Genomic DNA, 20093 nt, shown 5'->3' on the forward strand with positions numbered 1-20093 from the left:
GAAGTAAACAAGAGAGAGAATGAACAACATGAAATCATTTTTATTAATAGACATAAAAAGACGTATGTTTTTTTATTTGTTTTTAGAAAGTTGTGACGGATGCTGCAGCTCGGTGGAGACCTCTGATACAAGAGCAACCAGCCGCCTCCATTCTTACGTTATAAGTTGTAAGGATCCAGCAATGTTTGCTCCACTTTGACTGGGATTCACATCTGCTTTTAAGAACACAATTTGTGGTCTATGTCATGTACAAATTTTGAAGTTTAATGGTAACTTAACTTAACGTTACTCTCTGTGCTTTTATAGTTGCGCATCAAAGGCCCATCAACTCTGAGAGAAAATACCAAATAATTGAATATACCAAAATATTCACCAGAGCTGTTTTAATGTTGTTTTGAACGTGCTCCCACGATCCCACTTCCAAATCTCAATACAAAAAGGAAGTACGTCAAAACGTTTGCTTCCGCGTTAAAAAATAGTGTGGATAGGTACTGCATATACAGGTTTACAATGAATTATGTGATCATTCAAATGGTATTTCGATTTTTTTATGTTTGTGGACTTTGACACCATCCGAAAATAACAATTTAACCAGTGTGTTTCCCCTTTGTCCTTTATTAACAGTTTTAAGACTCGCAACATCATGGAACTTTGGAATATGAAAAGAAACATTCAGTTTTTGGACATCTGTCCAGCTGGTCAGCGTAGGGGGTTTGTAACCACAGGTGACAAAATGCATGACATGCAAAAAACACAAACAGTAAAATTCCAGGCTAGAAGTCACACAAATCAAATCTGGTCCTGTATTTCAGTACAAGACCCTATAGTCCGTATGCAATAGCCAATAATTGACCACACATATTCCTAATTGCTTTGCACACAACCAGTTTTGTCCGTTGTTAATGGTCTATAATGTTATTGATAGCTGACATAGTTATCAAATAACATTAAACAGCTTTCACCTATATTGACATTGTGATGCTATAAAATATTGTAATTTGTTCTGTTTTAAGAGCTCTTGAATGTAATGATTAATTGTATTTCAATGGGATGGGACAGTTGATGAGGTCGATTTAGTGCGGTAACATGGGTCACAGGGAGATCAATTGAACCTTTCACATACTCTAAAAAGCAAAGCCAAAATGTCAAGACTCTTTAGATGAAGCAGCCCCGAGGGATCTACACACTCAAATCAATTACAACGGTACAGACATGTCAGGGAATCGCATTTGATGCATATAATTGTGCTGACATTATTTTAAACTACAGTTCATGTAATTATGACTCAGCAAAATAACAGTTTTGAAAAAGACTAATGAATAAATATACTGTACATAATGAAGCTAAAATAGAGATTTAGTTTTTTTTTTATTATAGTAATAAAAGAGTGAAAAAGTATTGTTTTGCATGACCTGCTTTCTCTAGCTCCCATGACTTTTGGAGATCTTTTGTATGCCTGACACAGCACACCCCCTCGTCCACCGTGTCAGGCTTGGTTTAACATCCTTATAATCAACACAAACACTTGAAGCCCTCGTGCGGTCCTCTGGCCCTATCGTAGTCTTCAGGAAGGCACATGACTACAAAACCCTGCACCAAATCTCAGTCAAACTCCGATTACACAAATGCTACGTTCTGGGCGGATGTAACATGGGGCTCTGGTTTCCTTGACGACCAATCTGCTGCAAAGTCCAGTCACTCTCAGTCGTAAACTTCTCAGAAGTGTGGAGTTGTGTGGCCGTCTGCCTCACCTCTCTGATCCACAGGTGAGCAATGCATCTCGTTCAGCAGGACCAAAAGATCGATATTGTGTTGAAAAATCAAGGAGCAACAGACTCGATGTTCGAAGTAAGTGCCAAATAATCGCCTAAAGAAACAGAGCTAAATCCTTTAAGAGGGAAAACAGTATTTTATCAATTGCTGGTTTATTCTTTTTTATCACATGCTTATATGAAAATCTCTTTATATGATTTGTTTTGTTAGTTGAGTTGTTCAGACTTTTGGAACTATCCAAAACCTTATTCAACTCGGTTACCTAAAGTGGCCAATAAGAAGTCATGCTGGAGTTCTGGTCTTATGTGAATGAATGCAACTATTGTTGTGGCAGTTACAAAAAAAGAATTGCAAACTTTGGTGGGTTATTTTAGACTTCAGAACCATTATGACATTTCTGAGATAACAACTGGCAACAACCGGTCAACATATATAACAACCCAAAATATATAACATAAACAGATCCATCCACAAAATATAGCAACACAAATAAAATACAAAGAATGATATGGTTTGGTAACAGTTAGATACTTACGGGGAAAAAGGCTTAAAAGGACCAGGCTAATTTCATTACGGACTGAAAACTGATTTATAAAGGTCATATGGCCTATGGGCGAACAGTTGGGCACTCTATACTTGTTGTTTCATATAAACAGACAGCTTTCTCCTTAACCACCATAGAGTTTTAATATTTGTAAGCTGTAATGTGGACAAAAGATGGAACGTTCACACATTTTAAACCCACATTCATGAACTTGAACACATTGTTTTCACACAGTTTGACTTCCTGGACTCCCCGGAGCTCAAAAACTAATCATATAATGTATTTTTACAGTCGTGATATTGATTTGTAGGTCGTTTTCTACATTTTAAGAAATTGTAGCGATTCTTTTAGATAATTTACTTGTGTCCTAAGCATCGTTTTGGAATATTTTGCAATAACTAACTGTACACGGTCCCCAGAGAGCAGATTTACATACAAGGGTTTTATATATTTCTGACAAATATCGCAATAATATTCCCTTTTCTTATATACAAGTGGGATTGTTCTTGAGTCCATACCAGCTTTACCCAGATGAATCACCCCATGAGTCAGCTGAACCAAAACAAATAACCGCTGTCTCCACTGGGAGGCAGTAGCGCAGCGCTATTTGTCATCTACACGCGCAGTGGCCCTCGAGTAGCGCGACTTCGATACTCTCGCGGAACTTTGATGTCCTATGCTGGTCGGTCTGCGACTCTCCGCGGCGCGCGAGGTGAAACGCATACTGTGTCCGAAATCGCCCACTATAGCCTCATTCACTATTCCCTACATTAGTACATCACTAACATAGTCCACTTTAAGTGAGTCAAATTCGGACACTCAGTGCGCTGTAAACGCTGCAGGACGCGGGAATCATTCACGATAGATGGCTAGCGGCTAGCCGTGAGTGTACATCGGTTGTACACTCGTTATTATGGTGCATAGTGGGATTGAATGAGTGCACTCACTTAATAATGTCCACGGTGAATTCGGACACCACTAACAATGGATGTCCCCTCAAATAGTGCACCATATTAGGGTATAGGTGGCTATTTTTGACACAGCCCGTGTTTAATGTTGAAGTTTGGTGTTGGTTAAGCCAAGTTTCACATATTCAAAAGAATCCTGCAACAACAGAAGTACTGCCAGACCGTTAAATCGGTCCACTGTGTACGGACGCTTTAACAATAACACCAACAAATCGCAATGGACCGCAGGCAAAAAATAACAGACTATGCCAGAAACAGAAGCAGTGCTTTATTTTGTTCTTCCCTCGGCCTTTTCTGTGGATAGTAAGGAAGAAAAACTAATTGTATTTCAAGACCACACACACACAGAGAGAGAGACAAGACGATAATCCTATTGGGAAGACCGCACAACATCAATGCTGCCTTGCGAGACCCACAGTGCCGATCTGTGCCGATAGGTGGCAGTATACGTATCACATTTAGCAGGTAAACATGTATTTCTTATCATGTATAGAATATGTGGTCTGAAAGGAAGGGGATTGAATATTAAGGGCTTAAATGTGTGGATTTATTAACATTAAACATGCATTCCAAATAATAAACATACTTCCAAAATTCGGATCATTTGCCTCCCAAAAACCGTTACTATAGGTACACAGGTGATATGGTTGGAACGATAAAGCATATTTGTACAATCATAAACACGGACATGACATAATCTTGGTACTTAAGAGTGCAAGTCTCTTCTGGATCTGAGAATTTTGTTTCAGTGTCTGTTTTTGTGTCTTAAAGGGTAAGTTCACCCAAAAATGAAAACACAATAGACCGTTGTTGTTCGGTAACCTTCATTTATTACAATATCTTTTGTGTTCTGAAGATGTCATATGCCCTTACAGACTTCTTCCCTCCATGAATCTTTATCCCCCCGTGTCTACGAGGCAGTGTTAAGTGTGACTCAAGGCCATATAAGCTTCTGAAGAGGCACAGTCTCTTTAAAACCATTCATATTTATGTATATGCTTGACCGTGACACATTAAAACAACTCACCAGTTTGGTATATCATATACCCCCCATGAGACACTCTGCCCTGGTTCTTCTTAATAGAAGATCACCCACACAGTTAACACTGTTTAAAAGGTCTATTATGAGCTGATTCACTCATTACTCAACGAGCGAGATAAGAAGGAAGAAAATAAAGGTTTCAAAGGGGAATCATGATGATCCAGGAATAGGCTTGGTGGAGTTTCTATTCAGCCTGTATTATGTTCCTCATTTTGCATATTGTTGGGTCTATATGTGGTTAACGGAAATATTAAAGGAACAGTTCGAACAAAAGTGAACATTCTGTCTTCATTTACTCACCCTAAAGTTGTTCCAAATCTGTATACATTTCTTTGTTCCGATAAAGTCTGAGAAAAATATTTGGAAGAATGCTCGTAACCAAACAGTTCTAAGCCACCATTGACTAGTAGGAAAAATTGCTTTATACATTTCTTTGTTCTGTTGAACACAAAAGAAGATATTTTTAAGAATGTAGGAAAGCAAACAGTCCTGGGGAACTGTTTGGTTGCAAGAATTCTCCATGAATAATCTCTACTTCCTGCAGATTTCAGATAGCAGCCACAGCCCTGTAAAGCCAGTCAAGGCTCGACCCTGTACGGACGGTTTGGAAGAGGGTCTTGGCCAAAAGCTGGAAAACAATCTTATGTACTCCATCAGCGATCGCCCACCCTGGTACCTCTGCATTCTTCTGGGTTTCCAGGTGAGACATTCACAGTCTTTCATGCATCTAATCTGTAGGTAGAGACAAACAGCTTAACCCCCACCACACGTGGAATGATTTACAGGATATTTATGCATCTCTTAAGCAGACCCATCTCTCCTGAATTGAACTATTGACACAGTGGCTTTTTTGAGTGTTGAACTGACAGCTTAAGGGCTGAGTTCTCCTCGCAGCAGGTGAAGGGAAAGCGTCGTGTAATAAGCTAGGTGGGAGAGTCACATATTTGCTGTTTAAGGAACGATCAGAGCATGATCACCTAAAATAAGATTTAACCCTTTTACGGTTGCTTTCTTGCTTCTGAGGCCTAGCAAATCCGTTTAGTTTATAACCACGCTATGGCTTTTTATGGGCGGTCAGAGGCAGCGTGACCTGCACATTGTTGAAATACTCAGCCAGTCTAAATTCATCGACCCCTTGACATCTGGTCTCAGTTTTTGTGTTAATACCTTAAGCAAATGAGCAACTTCCGATTGCTGCAAAGATTCACATAATGCTTGCGACCGCTCTGCATTATTCCATATTCACATCTGATGGTGGAGGTGTGCAGAACGTGAGCCAAAGTGTTTGTCCGCATGAAAAATGGAGATCAAAGGGAACCGAGAGGGGAGAGAAAGGATGGTACGCAAGGGACTCACGTTGGCATGTGAGGTAAGAAGATGTGCAAAGAGGAGGAAAGAGACGGCCTACTCCTCCAATACTCTCGCTTTTATCTCCAGCAACATGGAGGGGAGGAAAAATGGTATTTCAATGTCAACACACGTCGACTCCCTGTGAGCCTCTTTTCAGCTTTCATAAACAGTGTTTTTACACTAATGCCTGTCCCTTTAGGGTTATGAAGTACAATTCAACAGAGTGTCCAAAAAACGGTCTTCATTGTGTGTGGCTGGATGAAAAATAACCGGAGCCTGCCGATGGGTCGGCTTGTCATTAATTCTGATGAACAACATAACCGCATAAAGATGTGTGCGCTTTTGATAAATTGTTCTGCTTAACCATTCCAAAAGGGTCAGGACAACCTAAACAGATTATTCAACTAGGAAAAACAGAGGAGACGATGCACAAAATGGACATATATGATACATGAATATAATCAATCTTTTCGAAATGATTAACGTTTTCTGACTTTTCAAATGTCTTTGCAAAACAAAAGCATGTGCTGTCAATGTGTGCGTCAAGATGAATAAAGCAGAAACATAAGTAGGGCTTTAAACAAATCAAAACATCAAAATAATCCAATGAGGCAAATAATTTGAAAAACATCGAAACCAATAAAAAAAGTTTAAAAGGATTGTTCAGCCAAAAATATAAATGATTTCATCATTTACTTATCCTCATATCTTTTCATACCTCTACGACTTTATTTCTTCTGCAGAACACAAAAGAAGATATTTTGAAGAAGGTTGTTAACCGAACAACATTGACCCCAATTGACTTCCGTTGTATGTATACAAAACCACTTTGAGTAATTTGATATAATTCACATTTCCATTCCAAACACCAAAAAAATCTTAAACTACCGAAAATTTTTGTGAATACAACGTAATTTGCACTTCTCAAAAGTGCGCGAAGCTACAAATATATGCCCCATCTTTTGCCGCATTCATTTTCTCCGGTGCGCTGCCTCTATATCGGCATCTGAATCTTCTGTCATACCGGCAAATTTTCATTTTCTAGCCCGACAAATTTATGAAGCGTCCTGTTGAAAAAAGGGGCTATCAATTTAACACAGATAGGCCAACATCTGTCTTCCATTTCTTGCACATCTCGCCGGCTCAGTCAGGCCACATTCAAGATTTGCTACATTTTTTGCGATCATCTGTCTTCTGTAACGTCTCGCCCTAATAACCAGAGGGTGTTTGGAATGAACTTATATTCGGTGTCATCTGTTTTAGCTCTTCAATCCTATGTCTTGCCTCACACAGCATTACATCCTGGCATTTGGAGGCATCTTGGCCATTCCTCTCATCCTAGCTGAGCCATTGTGCATCAAGGAAAACAATGCTGCCAAAAGTCAGCTCATATCCACCATCTTCTTCGTCTCGGGTGTTTGCACCATTCTTCAGACCACCCTTGGGACCAGGTAATTACACAAATGTTCCTTAATACGTTCCTCAGAAGGTTCCCTTATGTCTCAAAGTGTGTTGTTGTTATGAAGATGGATGAAAAGCTAAAGTGAAATTAGTTTGAAGGAAATGGACCCACATAGCTCTTGTATCATGATTTGGTCACTGGTCCCCAGCTGGTGTGCTAATTTTCTTACCAGGTGTCTTAAAGAGATAGTTCACCCAAAAATAAAACTCACCCGTCTGGTGTTCCAAACCCGTAGGCTGTTGTGTTTTACTAGGAACACTAAAAGGAAACGTTTATTGGTGACATTTTGTTATGCTTGAACACTAGGCTTTTCAAGTTTTCAGAAATCTTAGTTGCTAACATTCTTCCAAATATCTTTCTTTTGTGTTCCACAAAACAAAGACATCTTTCCAGGTTTGGAACAACTTTAGGATGAGTGACAGAATTTTCATTTCGAGCAAACTTTAACCAGAAACAATTTCTTGGCCTAAAATTCAAAAGAAAAGTCATAAGAGAACAGTTTCACAGCTCAGCTCAGCATGGCCGTGGTAAGACACCAGTTGACCAACAGAAACCAGTCTGTAAGACGGACATTTTAATAGATGTTTACTTAAGGCCTTCGATAGTTTTATGATGTTCAAAATGCAATAAGATGATAATTACAGTGTTTTGAAATCCCAACTGGCAACGATTTTTATGATTTAGTCAGTGTAATATATAATAAAAGCTAGGAAAAAGCCAAACATCCCTTCTGCCTATTCAGATTGCCAATTCTGCAAGGGGGAACGTTCACTTTCATCACTCCGACCCTGGCCATCCTCTCGCTGCCCAAGTGGAGATGCCCGGATGCGAGTGCCGCACCCCACCACAACGCCACCGTCTCTGTCCTCGCAGACAGCGACGAGGTGTGGAAAACCCGCATCCGTGAGGTACAGTTGCAAATGTCATTCAACGGTCGACCTGATCAAATGTACTGCCAAAACAAGCAATGTTTGTCTAAAGACGGAGTTTGAACACGCTCGGCAAGGCTGTTGTGAGAGGTGAGTCATGTGTCGGAAAGATATGTTATGAATGTGACTCATTGAGGACTCACTTTTTTGGAGCTGATTTGCATTCATAAGTATTTGTACAGAAAATGTACAGGTTTGGAGTGGAATGCTGTTATGGACAGAAAGATGTGTGCGAATCCTCTGAAGATTACAACTGTTGCGAGGGTGCAGCCGACGACTGTGATGAATAAATGAAATCCAGATGTGGATGAAGTCTGTTAGGCTCGTTGTGTGGCTGAATTTCATTATCTTCAAAGCTCAGTGAAATATGTTACAATGTATCATTAATGACATTATGGTGTTACATTAATGTGTGTTTAAGACATTTACTGATTTGTGTGTAGGTGTGTCACAGTGCTTTCAAGAATCAAAATGTCAAGTTGGGCTAGCTGTGTTAAATAAATATAATACACACATGATGCCTTTTAAAGTGATAGTTCACCGTTTAAATATAAAGACAATATTTTGAAAAAATGTTAACTGAAGCCCATTCATTTGCATTGGTTTGTAGTCTTACAATAGAAGTGAATGGGGTCCAGTGCTTTTCAGTTACCAACGTTCTTCAAAATATCTTCTTTCGCGTTCTGTGGAAGAAAGAAAGTCATAACAAGAGGGTGAGTAAATGGTGACAGAATTTCATTTTTTTTTAGTTTTTCAAATGTAGTGTTCAATAACTGTACAGAATATAGCAAACTATGCAGAATGCCGTATAGTTCTCAACTGGATGTCAGGAAGAATATTGTGTGTTTCAACATGTAGGCTTAGAGAATTTGTCACGAAAATACAAAAATCTGCTAACAGGACTGCAGGTTGAACAATTCTGAAGCACAAAAAATGTGCACAAAAAAATCCCATCGTTGAGGTAAAGGTCTCGGGCAAAATTGTTGTTCCAGAATTCCTAGCTACAGCTCTGTCTCCTAATTCTAATGAGGCCACATTAAATTCTAAGTCGTCGGTTTGTTTAAAATTATGAGCACTGAGTGAAAATGTAAATGTTTCGTTTTATTAGAGCAATAATTTTCCCTCTTAAAGATTTACTGTAGATCTGTACAACAGTTTAAACTCACGTCGTAATTCATCAGATGATAGAAAAAAGTGTTGTATTTAATCGCTTGACAGTACCTACAGTAGTACCCAGAACGACACCATAAGTTGCATTCTGCATTTTTATACTGTTACTTTATTTGCATAGGTCCTTTAGCGAATCAATAAATAATACAAAGCACACAGCACATGCAAATATCCCTGCAGGTACATGTTAATAAGTTTTATTTCCTTTTCTAAAATAATAACCTGAAGTTACTTGTTTCTGTGTTAATCCTTAATGTTCTTACGTGTGAATGAACCTTAAAGTTCCGGTGAAATAAAAAATGACAATTCCTATTTTTTCATGAAATATTGAAGCGTTTCTTGTAAATAGTTTGTCAATGTGGGTCATTCTCTTTGTAAAGTTTGTGTGCCCTCCTGATCTTTAGTTAAAATCTGAAATGACTATCCATCTTAAATGAGGTATGTGGCTTGGGCAGAGCATCCGTCCATTTCAAAATACAACTGCTGTTGCAATCAAATGGCCAATGAAATCGCAGGATAAGACGAAAGCCACGCCCACTATTTTATCGCATTAGAAATTCCATTTCACTCTGAAATGCGACAAAATACGGAAGTAAAAACGATCGCAACTTCTGGTTCACAGGGACTTTAAAGGAATGGTTCACCCAAAAAAGAAAATTCTTTCATCATTTACTCAGCCTCTTGGTATTTTAAACTTGTAGAAATATATTTTTTCTGCAGAACACAAACAAAGATATTTTGAAGAAAGTTGGTAACCGGACCACAGCGATACGCATTCACTTGCATTAGTTTTGTGTCCATATACAATGCAAATGAATGGGTACTGGGTACGTTGATAGTTTCATATCTCATCTCACTCGTGTGTTTTGTGTCATTGCGTATCTCTCTCATTAGAACTCATGAGATTTAAAGTTATGAATTTGAAACACCACTTTTACACTTTATACAACCATTTAGTGAATTCACTTTATAATGTTCCTTGTTTTATTCCAATTTTGCCATAACTTCTCATGCATTTCCTCACAACTGATTGTTCCTCTTTTTTAGATCCAGGGGGCCATTCTTGTGGCCTCAACGCTTCAGCTTGTTCTGGGCCTGTCGGGTCTCGTGGGACTTGTTCTCAGGTTCATCGGGCCCCTGGCCATTGCTCCCACCATCAACCTCATTGGACTGTCACTTTTCATCCAGGCTGGGCAAAAGTCAGGAACCCACTGGGGAATTGCAGCTCTGTGAGTTACTGTGGAATTATGGGTAACAGAGAAGACATACAATAATCTCAAAACTATTTAAAGCAAATAACATTTTAACGAGACACAATACATGACACAAAGTTTGTTTTACAAATCCCTCGCACAAAGAGAAGGAACTTGTACAAGACATGCACTGTCTCTTTATGAGCCCTTTAAAAAAAACGTCCTTCACGGTTCGCTGTTTTTCTGTGAGGATCAACCCTACAATCCTTTGCTGAAATAACAGTTTGTTACTCATCCTTTAGCGTTCCTCTGAGAATACATTCATTTTGACATCAGTTTGGTCTTGCGCCTAAGACCTGCCCTGTTTCAGTGTTTCTGAGTAAAGAAAGAGGTTTTGCTGAATATGTGACTTATTAGCACACAAATCTCTTATTCCACCGTAAAACCTGTCAGTAGGCTTTAGACGTTGTATTTGTTTATGGTGATATTTTCTTTATTTTAAGTTCATTATTGTTGAACATTTAATTAAACCATATGATAAAGATCCAGTGTATGACATTTAGCGGCATCTAAAGGTGAGGTTGTAAATTGCAACCAATGACTTACAGCAGCTGACACAGAACTAAGATGTAATCGCGTTTTTGCTTCTTTGCAGAAGGAGATAATGTATTTACAAAACTGTAAACGTTCTGTAGAGCAGCTTTTTCGTTTCGGGGCTACTGTAGAAACAACGTGGCAAATTCCATGTAAGGGAAAACGCGGTGTACGTAGCTCATTCTAAGGTTATAAAAACATAACTCTTATTTATGTAAGGTCTTTATACAGCTCTGAAGACATAATTACGTTTATATTATAATAATATAGATCCTCCTAAGAATGACACATTGGACCTTTAATTATAATGATTTAAAAGTAAAACCAATACTTGATTAAGATCGTCTTCCTTATTCTAATCTAGCCCTTAATCTGAGCCTTGTTAGTCTTAATCTCAGACATGCACTATGTTATATTGTTGTAGGTAAACCCTTGTTGTAAAGTCATGCTTGGTCAAGTGCTTTTTGGAGCTTTGGATTTTTTAAAGATTAGTTTAAAAGGGTATTGTTTAAAGCAACATTTCACTCAAGAAGAAAATGTTGTCATTACTTATAGTATTGTATCCGTTTCATACCCGTATGGAGAATTTTAAAGAGGGGTTTTGAATGATGCAGACACTTTGGTTATTCTGCAATGATCGTTTTTCGGTCTTCTTTCTACAGAACCGTTGGCCTCATTTTTCTCTTCTCTCAGTATTTGAGTAAAGTTGATGTTCCTCTCATTGCTTACAAGGACAAGAAGTGGAAAGTGTTTCAGTACCCGCTTTTCAAACTCTTTTCTGTGAGTATATTTCTGTATTATTATCTGCACAAAATACGTTTGGATACAATGGCCCTTAAAATGATGTAGACATTTGGTTTACTTAATTCACATTTGCAAACCTATGATTTTCTTCAAGATGACATTCTTATGAGCCAGTTTGAATGCATGCTTCACAGAGGTGTCCAAGAAAAAAGTTCATCACATTTATTATATATATTCACATATTTTACGAAATTGCTAACGTTTGGCACGTGTCGCAGTTTGCTAATTGCTGAAACAATCTTCAAAGAATATAAAATACTTTGATTCAGTTTATCCACTTCATTTATAAAAGATTGAATGGAAGCATCTTGTCTTTTAACTTCACTGAAGTATATTTTTGTCTAAATATTAAATCTTTTAAATGAAGAAATTTGTTACTACTGTATGTATACTAGGTGTAGTTTTATTGAGTACTTTTTATACCCCTGACTGTAACTGTACTCACGTACAAAAGATGTATATACTTTTTAAGGGATGTCTTAAAACTGAAGGAAATTCCCACAGTCTGTAAACTCTTCAAAGCGAGTTACGGATAAAACTTGAGATTTAATCTGTCACCAAATGCAGAAACCGTTTCTAAACCACCGCCCGGTCTGTAGTAATCCTGTCCAAAATGTGGTAAAACAGGTTAAACTGAAGATTAAGGCAATTGGGAAATAATAGTTTAGGGCTGTAGTGTTGGCAAAATGTCTCGAAATACCCCAGGGCTTCCCCCTTCTTACTTTACATATGCTATTGACAACAAAGAAATTACTCGCATTGTTCACATAAACAACTAAATTTTTTGACATTTTGATCTTTTAAGAATTAACAACTGAAATTGAGAAAGGAGAAAAGAATAAGTAGCTTGCAAACACATGGCAAATGTTAATAACCATTTATATTGCCCCTTTAACAGGCTTTGTTTGGGATGTGTGGAGCCTGGCTGATTTGCTTCCTGCTCACATATTTTAATGCCCTGCCTTCATCGCCACAAGAGTACGGCTACATGGCCAGGACAGATATAAACCTTGATGCAGTTACAAGTGCCGCCTGGTTTTATGTGCCATATCCAGGTAGGCAGCATTCAACCGACCATACTGCAAATATGGGATTTTTAATGATACCGCAGGATCCTTCATTTCATTTTTTCAACTCCAACTGACTTTAATATACCATTGGTTGATTTTTATTAAAACTTTCCTTTTGATGACACATTATTTCAAATCTTAAAATATGAAACTTCATCATTAAAAACTGAAACAGTCTCATTGCTCATATATTTAGTCATTGATAATCCTGCTTCAGAATGTGCAAAGTTCATAGACAAGAGTTTGGCCGTTTTGTGCAAAGTTAGTATACTTGGTTACAAAGCAAGACATATGCTTTCCCTGGAAGCCATTTTGTCAACTGTCCGTCTAATGACATATATGAATAATACATGTCACATGAAGGTGTATTTTCTTACCTAATAAACATAAACGACTGCTATTTTGACATAGATCTCCCAAGCGCTGTGTGCCAGCTGTTTTTAAAAGGTGTAAAGAAGGACGTGCTACCGCGAGGGATATGTTTCTCTTTGTGAATAAAGAGACGAGAGATACATGTTGTCTGAGGGCATTGTTGATACCTTACGATTGAACCCTCATAAAGATGATTTAAGAGCTGTCACTCACCGGCAACGCAAGTTTATATTGCATGGATTAATTATGGATGACAAAGGTGTATTAACTTCTATGACACACGCAAAGCTTACGTCCGTCACATATAGACGCTTTCAATGACTTTATTGTATTAAGTCATGCTTTCAACACCCAGCGGAATGAGCAAATACTAGTTCTAAGAAGAGCTTTAAAGTTTTCACAACGTCCCATTTGTATTTGAGATAAATCAAACTGCCCGGGGCTTCTAATCGCAGTCTAATCTTCAAATTACCGGCTTATACAGTTTTGGTCTGAATGTTGCTGAGAACAATTTGTCATTTGGCTTGACCCACATAAACCCCCAGAGACATATCTGTGCTCCAGGGCTAATGAACGAGAATAAAGGAATATGAACTTGAAGAGACAAGCAATATTTTTCTCTGTATTCCCTCCCACGGAAGCGCTCGGATTTGCACCAGTACTGCTTAAACATGGCTCTCGATTGAATTTTCCTGCTGAAAAATTCTGGTACTTCAAGTATTTATGTGGTAACAATGGAAATCTGGCCATGTTTTGTATGGGTGTCAAAATAAACAGTGCCTTTTATCAAAAACGAAGTCAACTTTATTTCCTTATGATGATAACAACATTTTGGTTTGCTCACGTGCATGTATTTTCTAAGTAAGCCCATGAATCTTCCAAGGAACATATTCTTCATCTCTTTCAGGTCAATGGGGTTTACCTACAGTGAGTCTGTCGTCTGTACTGGGCATGACGGCTGGGGTCCTGGCCTCCACGATGGAGTCTATTGGAGACTATTATGCTTGCGCCCGTCTCTCCGGTGCTCCTCCGCCACCCACTCACGCTATCAACCGTGGAATTGCAGTCGAAGGCATCGGCTGCATGTTGGCTGCCCTGTGGGGCAGCGGCAATGGCACCACCTCCTACAGTCAAAATATTGCCGCTCTGGGAATTACAAGGGTAGTTATGCCTTAAGCATCATCACTGTAGTGGGGATAAGCAGGAGCATATTTTATATGGCATTGCAGCGTAGTTGCTCATTCCTTATATTTAATCTGTTTGTGTAATAAATTGCAGTTCTTTATCATTCTCTGATTCCCATTTTCTAATTATAAAGCTGCGATTCTGTGAATGAAAACAGCTATCCAATCTGTTTCCATTCCTTGAATATTGATGAATGTGTTTTGGTTTGTTTTGGTTTGTGATGCGAGGCAGTAGATCAGATGACTGATGTTTTACGGTTTGATTAAGTATGCTTGAACTCTCTTGTGTTTTAGGTTGGTAGCAGATTGGTACTCCAGACAGCTGGACTTCTTATGATCTTTCTGGGACTCTTTGGAAAATTCAGCGCCATCTTTATAACCATTCCAGACCCGGTCATTGGTGGAATGTTCCTTGTCATGTTTGGCATGGTAGCTGCAGTGGGAATCTCAAACCTGCAGGTTAATAGATAATGCTTTATGTACTGTATATATACTGCGTGTGTACACTACCGGTCAAAATATTTGGGACACTAACTGAATGTTTTATATTATTTTTACATTTTAGAATAATAATAAACCCATCAAAATTATGAAATAAAACAAAGGGAATTGTGTTGTTACAAATCTTTTTTAAACGTGTTATGTTTTATCATCTTTAGTGTAGTCACATTTTGACAAAAATTTACATTTATGCATTTGGCAGACGCTTTTATCCAAAGCTACTTACATGGCATTTTACTATACATTTTTTTTAAGTATGTGCAATCCCTTGGAGCGAACCCATGACCTTGGCGTTACTAAAGCTTTGCAGAAATGTTTTTAGGAGTTCCCATCTAGTCTAAACTCTTATTGGCTTTCTTCATTATTCAGTCAAACCGATGTATTTCAAAAACCTTTTTTTTATTTGTTTTGTCATGGATGTTTGCAAAATAATTTTTTTGTCTGCTAAACTAATTTCAGACATTCAAGCACTTTGGATCAAAAGTTTAAAATAATGAGAAACATTTCGCTCAAGTGTCCCAAAACTTTTCACCGGTAGAACACATATTGAAAAAAATTGCTTTTTGTTTATTTTCTTTATTTGTTTTACACGTATCATGTTGCAGTATGTGGACTTAAACTCCTCCAGGAATCTCCTTATCCTTGGCTTCTCAACCTTCAGTGGCCTTGTGCTTCCGACATGGTTTCATTCGAACTCGGCCATGATCAACACAGGTGAAATGTCCCAGCACATCAAAACAGATACAATAGCAGCAGTATATGTGTCGTTTAACAATGTGCGTGTGGAGAGGTATTCGATTAGTTGCATGAGCATGCATTTAGGAGATCAGCCGGCCCATACGGAATTGTATGGAATGCAGTTTTAAATGTTAAATTGAGCTGAAACTATGACGCTCTTACTGCTGAACTGCTTACAGCATTATCAGATTACACAATATTTAAAAAGCACACAATGGGCATGTGACCTGAGAAGCTTTAACGGGTTTGAGAAACTTTTCGATGAGTTATGTGCACACTTCTTCTTTGTGGGCCTGCAGTCAAGATGAAAGAAAACATTGCAGTCGACCAGTTTCAATTATCCACATTCAGGTATATGTAATTACAGTGTTATAATACTATAATAACAGGTTCTACATAATAAATTTTACGTGTGTGATGACACACGTATTTAAGCATTTAAGTTCTTTAAGGTAAAGACGCGTTACAAATTACCTTATTTTTGACTGAAATTATCTATTGTTATGTTTTAAAATAAGGGCGCTAGCGACGCCAAGGTCATGGGTTCGATCCTAGGGATCGCACTACTTAGAAAGAAATGTATAGCATAATGCAATGTAAGTTGCTTTGGATAAAAGCGTCTGCCAAATGCATAAATGTAAGTGTAAAATAGTTATTATATCTTATTACATGAAAATTGAATGACATTTACATGAGATATACAGTCCTAGTCCTCCATGCTGGCCATCATGACTGATGGATTAGCTAAAAAAGGCCTTCGACACTTTATAATAAAAAACAAGGTTAAACCCGTTTCAATTTTTTGCGTTTCACACGATAATGTTGCTCTTGCATGCTCTTGCAGGCATTATTATAGAGTCATAAACACAGCTATGTGGGAGGTCATACAGTGCATATCCCGTGCTTATCCGTAGCGGTGAGAAGCATTGTCTGGACTTCTGAGGTTAGGGCTGCTTATCTGGGAATCCTCTTTTGTAAGTCTCCATTTGACTCGGCTGTAATCTCCTCACTTCACTACGGGTCGCACCTTTTCTACAACAAACCCGGCAGACCCCTTCAGCTACCTGGCCGAGGCACCCTTTCAGTGAACTTTACATTAAGCTTTGACCTAGGCATTCAGTTAACCCTGCTTAAAACAAGGGGGCTTCGCTGTCAATAAAGTCTAACAGAGTGCTTTATCAGAGGTTCTTTTAAGCAGTTAAGCAGTTTAAGCAGTTTATTGACAATCTTCCAGGACTAGTGATCTAAGCTGACGCATTGAACTTCTGACCAACAGGTTTGTTGGGCTGGTCAGATTTGCCATGAACTAGAACATCCAGTTTATTGAGACATAATTGTATTTTTTATTTAAGATTTGACATGAAGTATGGAACTATGTGGAACATCTATCACTGTTTAACTGGTTCTGAATGGTTTTTTATGAAATGGTTTTGTTTTTGCAGGCATAAAAGAGCTGGATCAACTTATTATGATCCTCTTCACCACCCACATGTTCATTGGTGGATTCTTTGGGTTTGTTTTGGATAACACAATACCAGGTAAACCATAAAACATCTGACTTTCAGGCATGTTCATCTGCATGGCCACTAATGAGTCAAGGCTTCTTTCAACGAAATTGTGTAAAACCAAGCAATTTTGTGCTAGGATGATGTATCGCAGCATGTATAATTTATTAGCATTAATACTAAATAACTTAAATGTCATACCAAAACCCATATGCTGTTTTTCTTCCTTGGAACACATAAGCAGATTTTTCTAGAAACCAGTTTGCAGCTGTTGTCTATGACAGATTAGAAAGAGAACTCTCAAAAAAATAAAACCAAAACAAGCATTATAGTTCTATTACAGAAATAAAAGTTTGGCAAAAGCAAAAAATGTGAAATAAAATTATACTACAAATATGAATCAAAATAATATATTGCTTTTTCTTCCAATGTGCTTGACAGGAACAGACGAAGAAAGAGGAATCAAGAGTTGGAGGAAAGCGGTTCACGAAGGATCACAAACGCACTCCGCTGATCTTTCCTGTTACAATCTGCCTTTCTGCACAAACTACCTTCAAAGGTTCAAACTGTTCCAGTACTTTCCGTTTCTGCCACCCCTCAAGTCACAGGAGCAGGTGCGCACCTGTAGTCCTGTACATTGAGACTGCAAGTTTAGAAAAGCACATTCCAGACAGGCATTCCAGATGAGCACCATTCTGAAATGATGCATGAAGAGATTACCTGTTCATGATTTAGGGTTCTGGGAATCTGGTTGAGAAATCATTGACTGGCGTAAACTGCCATAATGAGTGAATGGTCGGGTATTGAGTGATCTCCAATAAAAAAGGGCACCAGTTTCTGAAGGTTGGACAGCAGTTTGGAACATCTGTCCTGAGTCAACTGTGGTAAAAAACTGCATTTGGAGGAGAAAAATAAATGATTTCATAATTCTTTTTGACTTTGTTGCAATATTAACGTATTTTTACATGAATACTTGAGTTTCTTTGATACGAATTGAACAGAGTACCCCTAATTGGTTTTTTTATGTAATGCAAATAGTATGTGTTTAATATATATTTCTGAAATGCCAATATTCTGTGTTTTACAGTATTGTAATTTTGTTTGCATGCATCATTTTGATTAAATTGCCAGATCATTATTTTCTGGATAATTTTGGAGGGGCCCTAGAAAGATCTAAGGGGGGGGACAATGCCCCAGACCCTACCTGACCCTGCTATCACCTATGCTACATCTAGTATTATATTATAATACTACTCTCACTTTATTCATCTTAATTTTTTTTATTGAAGTTGTAGCCTAGTGGTTAGCGGTCCGGACGCATAAAAGTCACAGGGACCCGTGTCATGTCCTGATTCCACACCCCATCTCTTACCCTCATACTCCTGTCTGTCCCCTCCCCCAAAAGATATAAATAAAAAATGTAAACCATTAAATAAGAGAAGGTCATAATCATGGATCCTCACATGCAAATGTGATGCTATATTCAGCACTGTTTTTGTTTAATTTCCTTTCAACTTTTAGATCAAAGACAGAACTAAGTGTCTATGAATAAATGAATCAATTTGTTTTTTAAGTTGAGGACGCAGATAATGTTCACATCTGTAATCTTAGATATACATTAATCAATAAATCTATTTATTTTGAAAATATTTTATTTTAAGTGTTTTTTTAACATTGGGAACTATGATGATTAAAATCAATAGTATCATAGTCAAAATATTTATCAAAATGACCACATTATTATTCTAAACATCTGTAAATTATTTATAAATAAATTGTATTATATTCATAAATTATATATAAATAATAAAATGCTTTCACGTCTTCGAATCAGGTTGAACGTGTGATATTAGATATCAGCAAATCACATTTAACCTTCTTTCTAATCTTTTTTCAACAAAAATCAATGTTAAGCATGGTAAGAATGGCCAAAACACTAAATAATACAACTATGGATACCTCCTATGGTGGTCTAAAACAGCATAAAGGTTCATTTTCAAGTTATGGCCAAGCAAAAAGGCCAGGAATGAAAAAGAAAATGAGCTTGAATCTTTTCACATTAGAAAACAAAAACTGAATGATGTCAATACATCTGAAGTGGTTCTGGACTCTAAGGCACCAGTATATTTAGCTGCTGTACCAAAGGCCCTTCTGTTTTCCTCAGCATTTGCGTCAATGCACCAGAAAAACAGAGACCGCCATGACGTTTCAGTCATGCCAAATGAAATTATGCCTTCGCCAGTTCTCTTTCCTTTTCAAAGGACTTTCTACAATAACATTAGTTTTAAATGCTCCAGTGAGTTCCTGTGATAACTGGTGCGATGACAGAGAGGGTTCTCTGACTCAAAAAGTGAAAAACAATTAACTAGTTTTCAAAGACACCTTTAATTTCTCACAAATATTTTCTCAGCCACTTGTCAACGGTACAATTCCTTGTAAACCTCCATCAACTTTTACCTGTCTATGGATGTTTTAAAACCCACTGAAACGTGACAAACTTTGGTACTATGCTAAAAAAAGAAGTACATTTTAGTCAAATTCCTTCTGCTGAAACCAAACTTACATTTGAAACAGTTACAGTATATATGACAATAGCCTGCATGTTTCAGCGTGTGCGTGGATGCATGCAAAAGTGGCAGGATGTCATAAATGCAGAATTCACTCAGCTTTTCATGCAAAAAAAAACATGTTTTCCAGTGCAATTTTTATGAAATACAGCAAAAAGCATTTAGCTGCTGTCCTTCTGAAACCTTGTATCTCCATATTTTGTAATTTATAGTTTTTGTCATAAATCATTATCATAAGTCACTCTTTATATTAGTCACTGGGGTTTTGCAAATATCTAACCAATAAAATATATTAAAAAGTGCTTGTCAACTTTGGCAACACAGTAT

General features: G+C 37.7%; 1 protein-coding gene across 1 annotated transcript; it reads left to right on the plus strand.

Moving 5' to 3' along the window:
- The first annotated feature begins 1627 nt into the window (after positions 1-1627).
- LOC306890168 (solute carrier family 23 member 2) lies at positions 1628-18842 on the plus strand. Its single transcript, XM_079449719.1, has 12 exons — positions 1628-1848; positions 4872-5027; positions 6971-7128; positions 7882-8047; positions 10286-10467; positions 11688-11805; positions 12728-12884; positions 14179-14432; positions 14750-14914; positions 15562-15670; positions 17137-17232; positions 17641-18842. Exons 1-12 carry the CDS (start codon positions 1774-1776, stop codon positions 17838-17840), a joined length of 1836 nt encoding a protein of 611 aa, XP_079305845.1. The 5' UTR covers positions 1628-1773; the 3' UTR covers positions 17841-18842.
- Positions 18843-20093: the final 1251 nt, after the last annotated feature.

Source organism: Barbatula barbatula (genome assembly GCF_947034865.1).
Source record: "Barbatula barbatula genome assembly, chromosome: 25".
Classification (NCBI taxonomy): domain Eukaryota; kingdom Metazoa; phylum Chordata; class Actinopteri; order Cypriniformes; family Nemacheilidae; genus Barbatula; species Barbatula barbatula.

Excerpts from the sequence above, each read along its gene's own strand:
- LOC306890168 (XM_079449719.1), top strand. The coding sequence starts at position 1,774 with ATGCATCTCGTTCAGCAGGACCAAAAGATCGATATTGTGTTGAAAAAT. Across the intron at positions 7,129-7,881 it reads CAGACCACCCTTGGGACCAG|ATTGCCAATTCTGCAAGGGG; the intron begins GTAATTACACAA and ends CTGCCTATTCAG. Across the intron at positions 14,433-14,749 it reads CCGCTCTGGGAATTACAAGG|GTTGGTAGCAGATTGGTACT; the intron begins GTAGTTATGCCT and ends CTTGTGTTTTAG.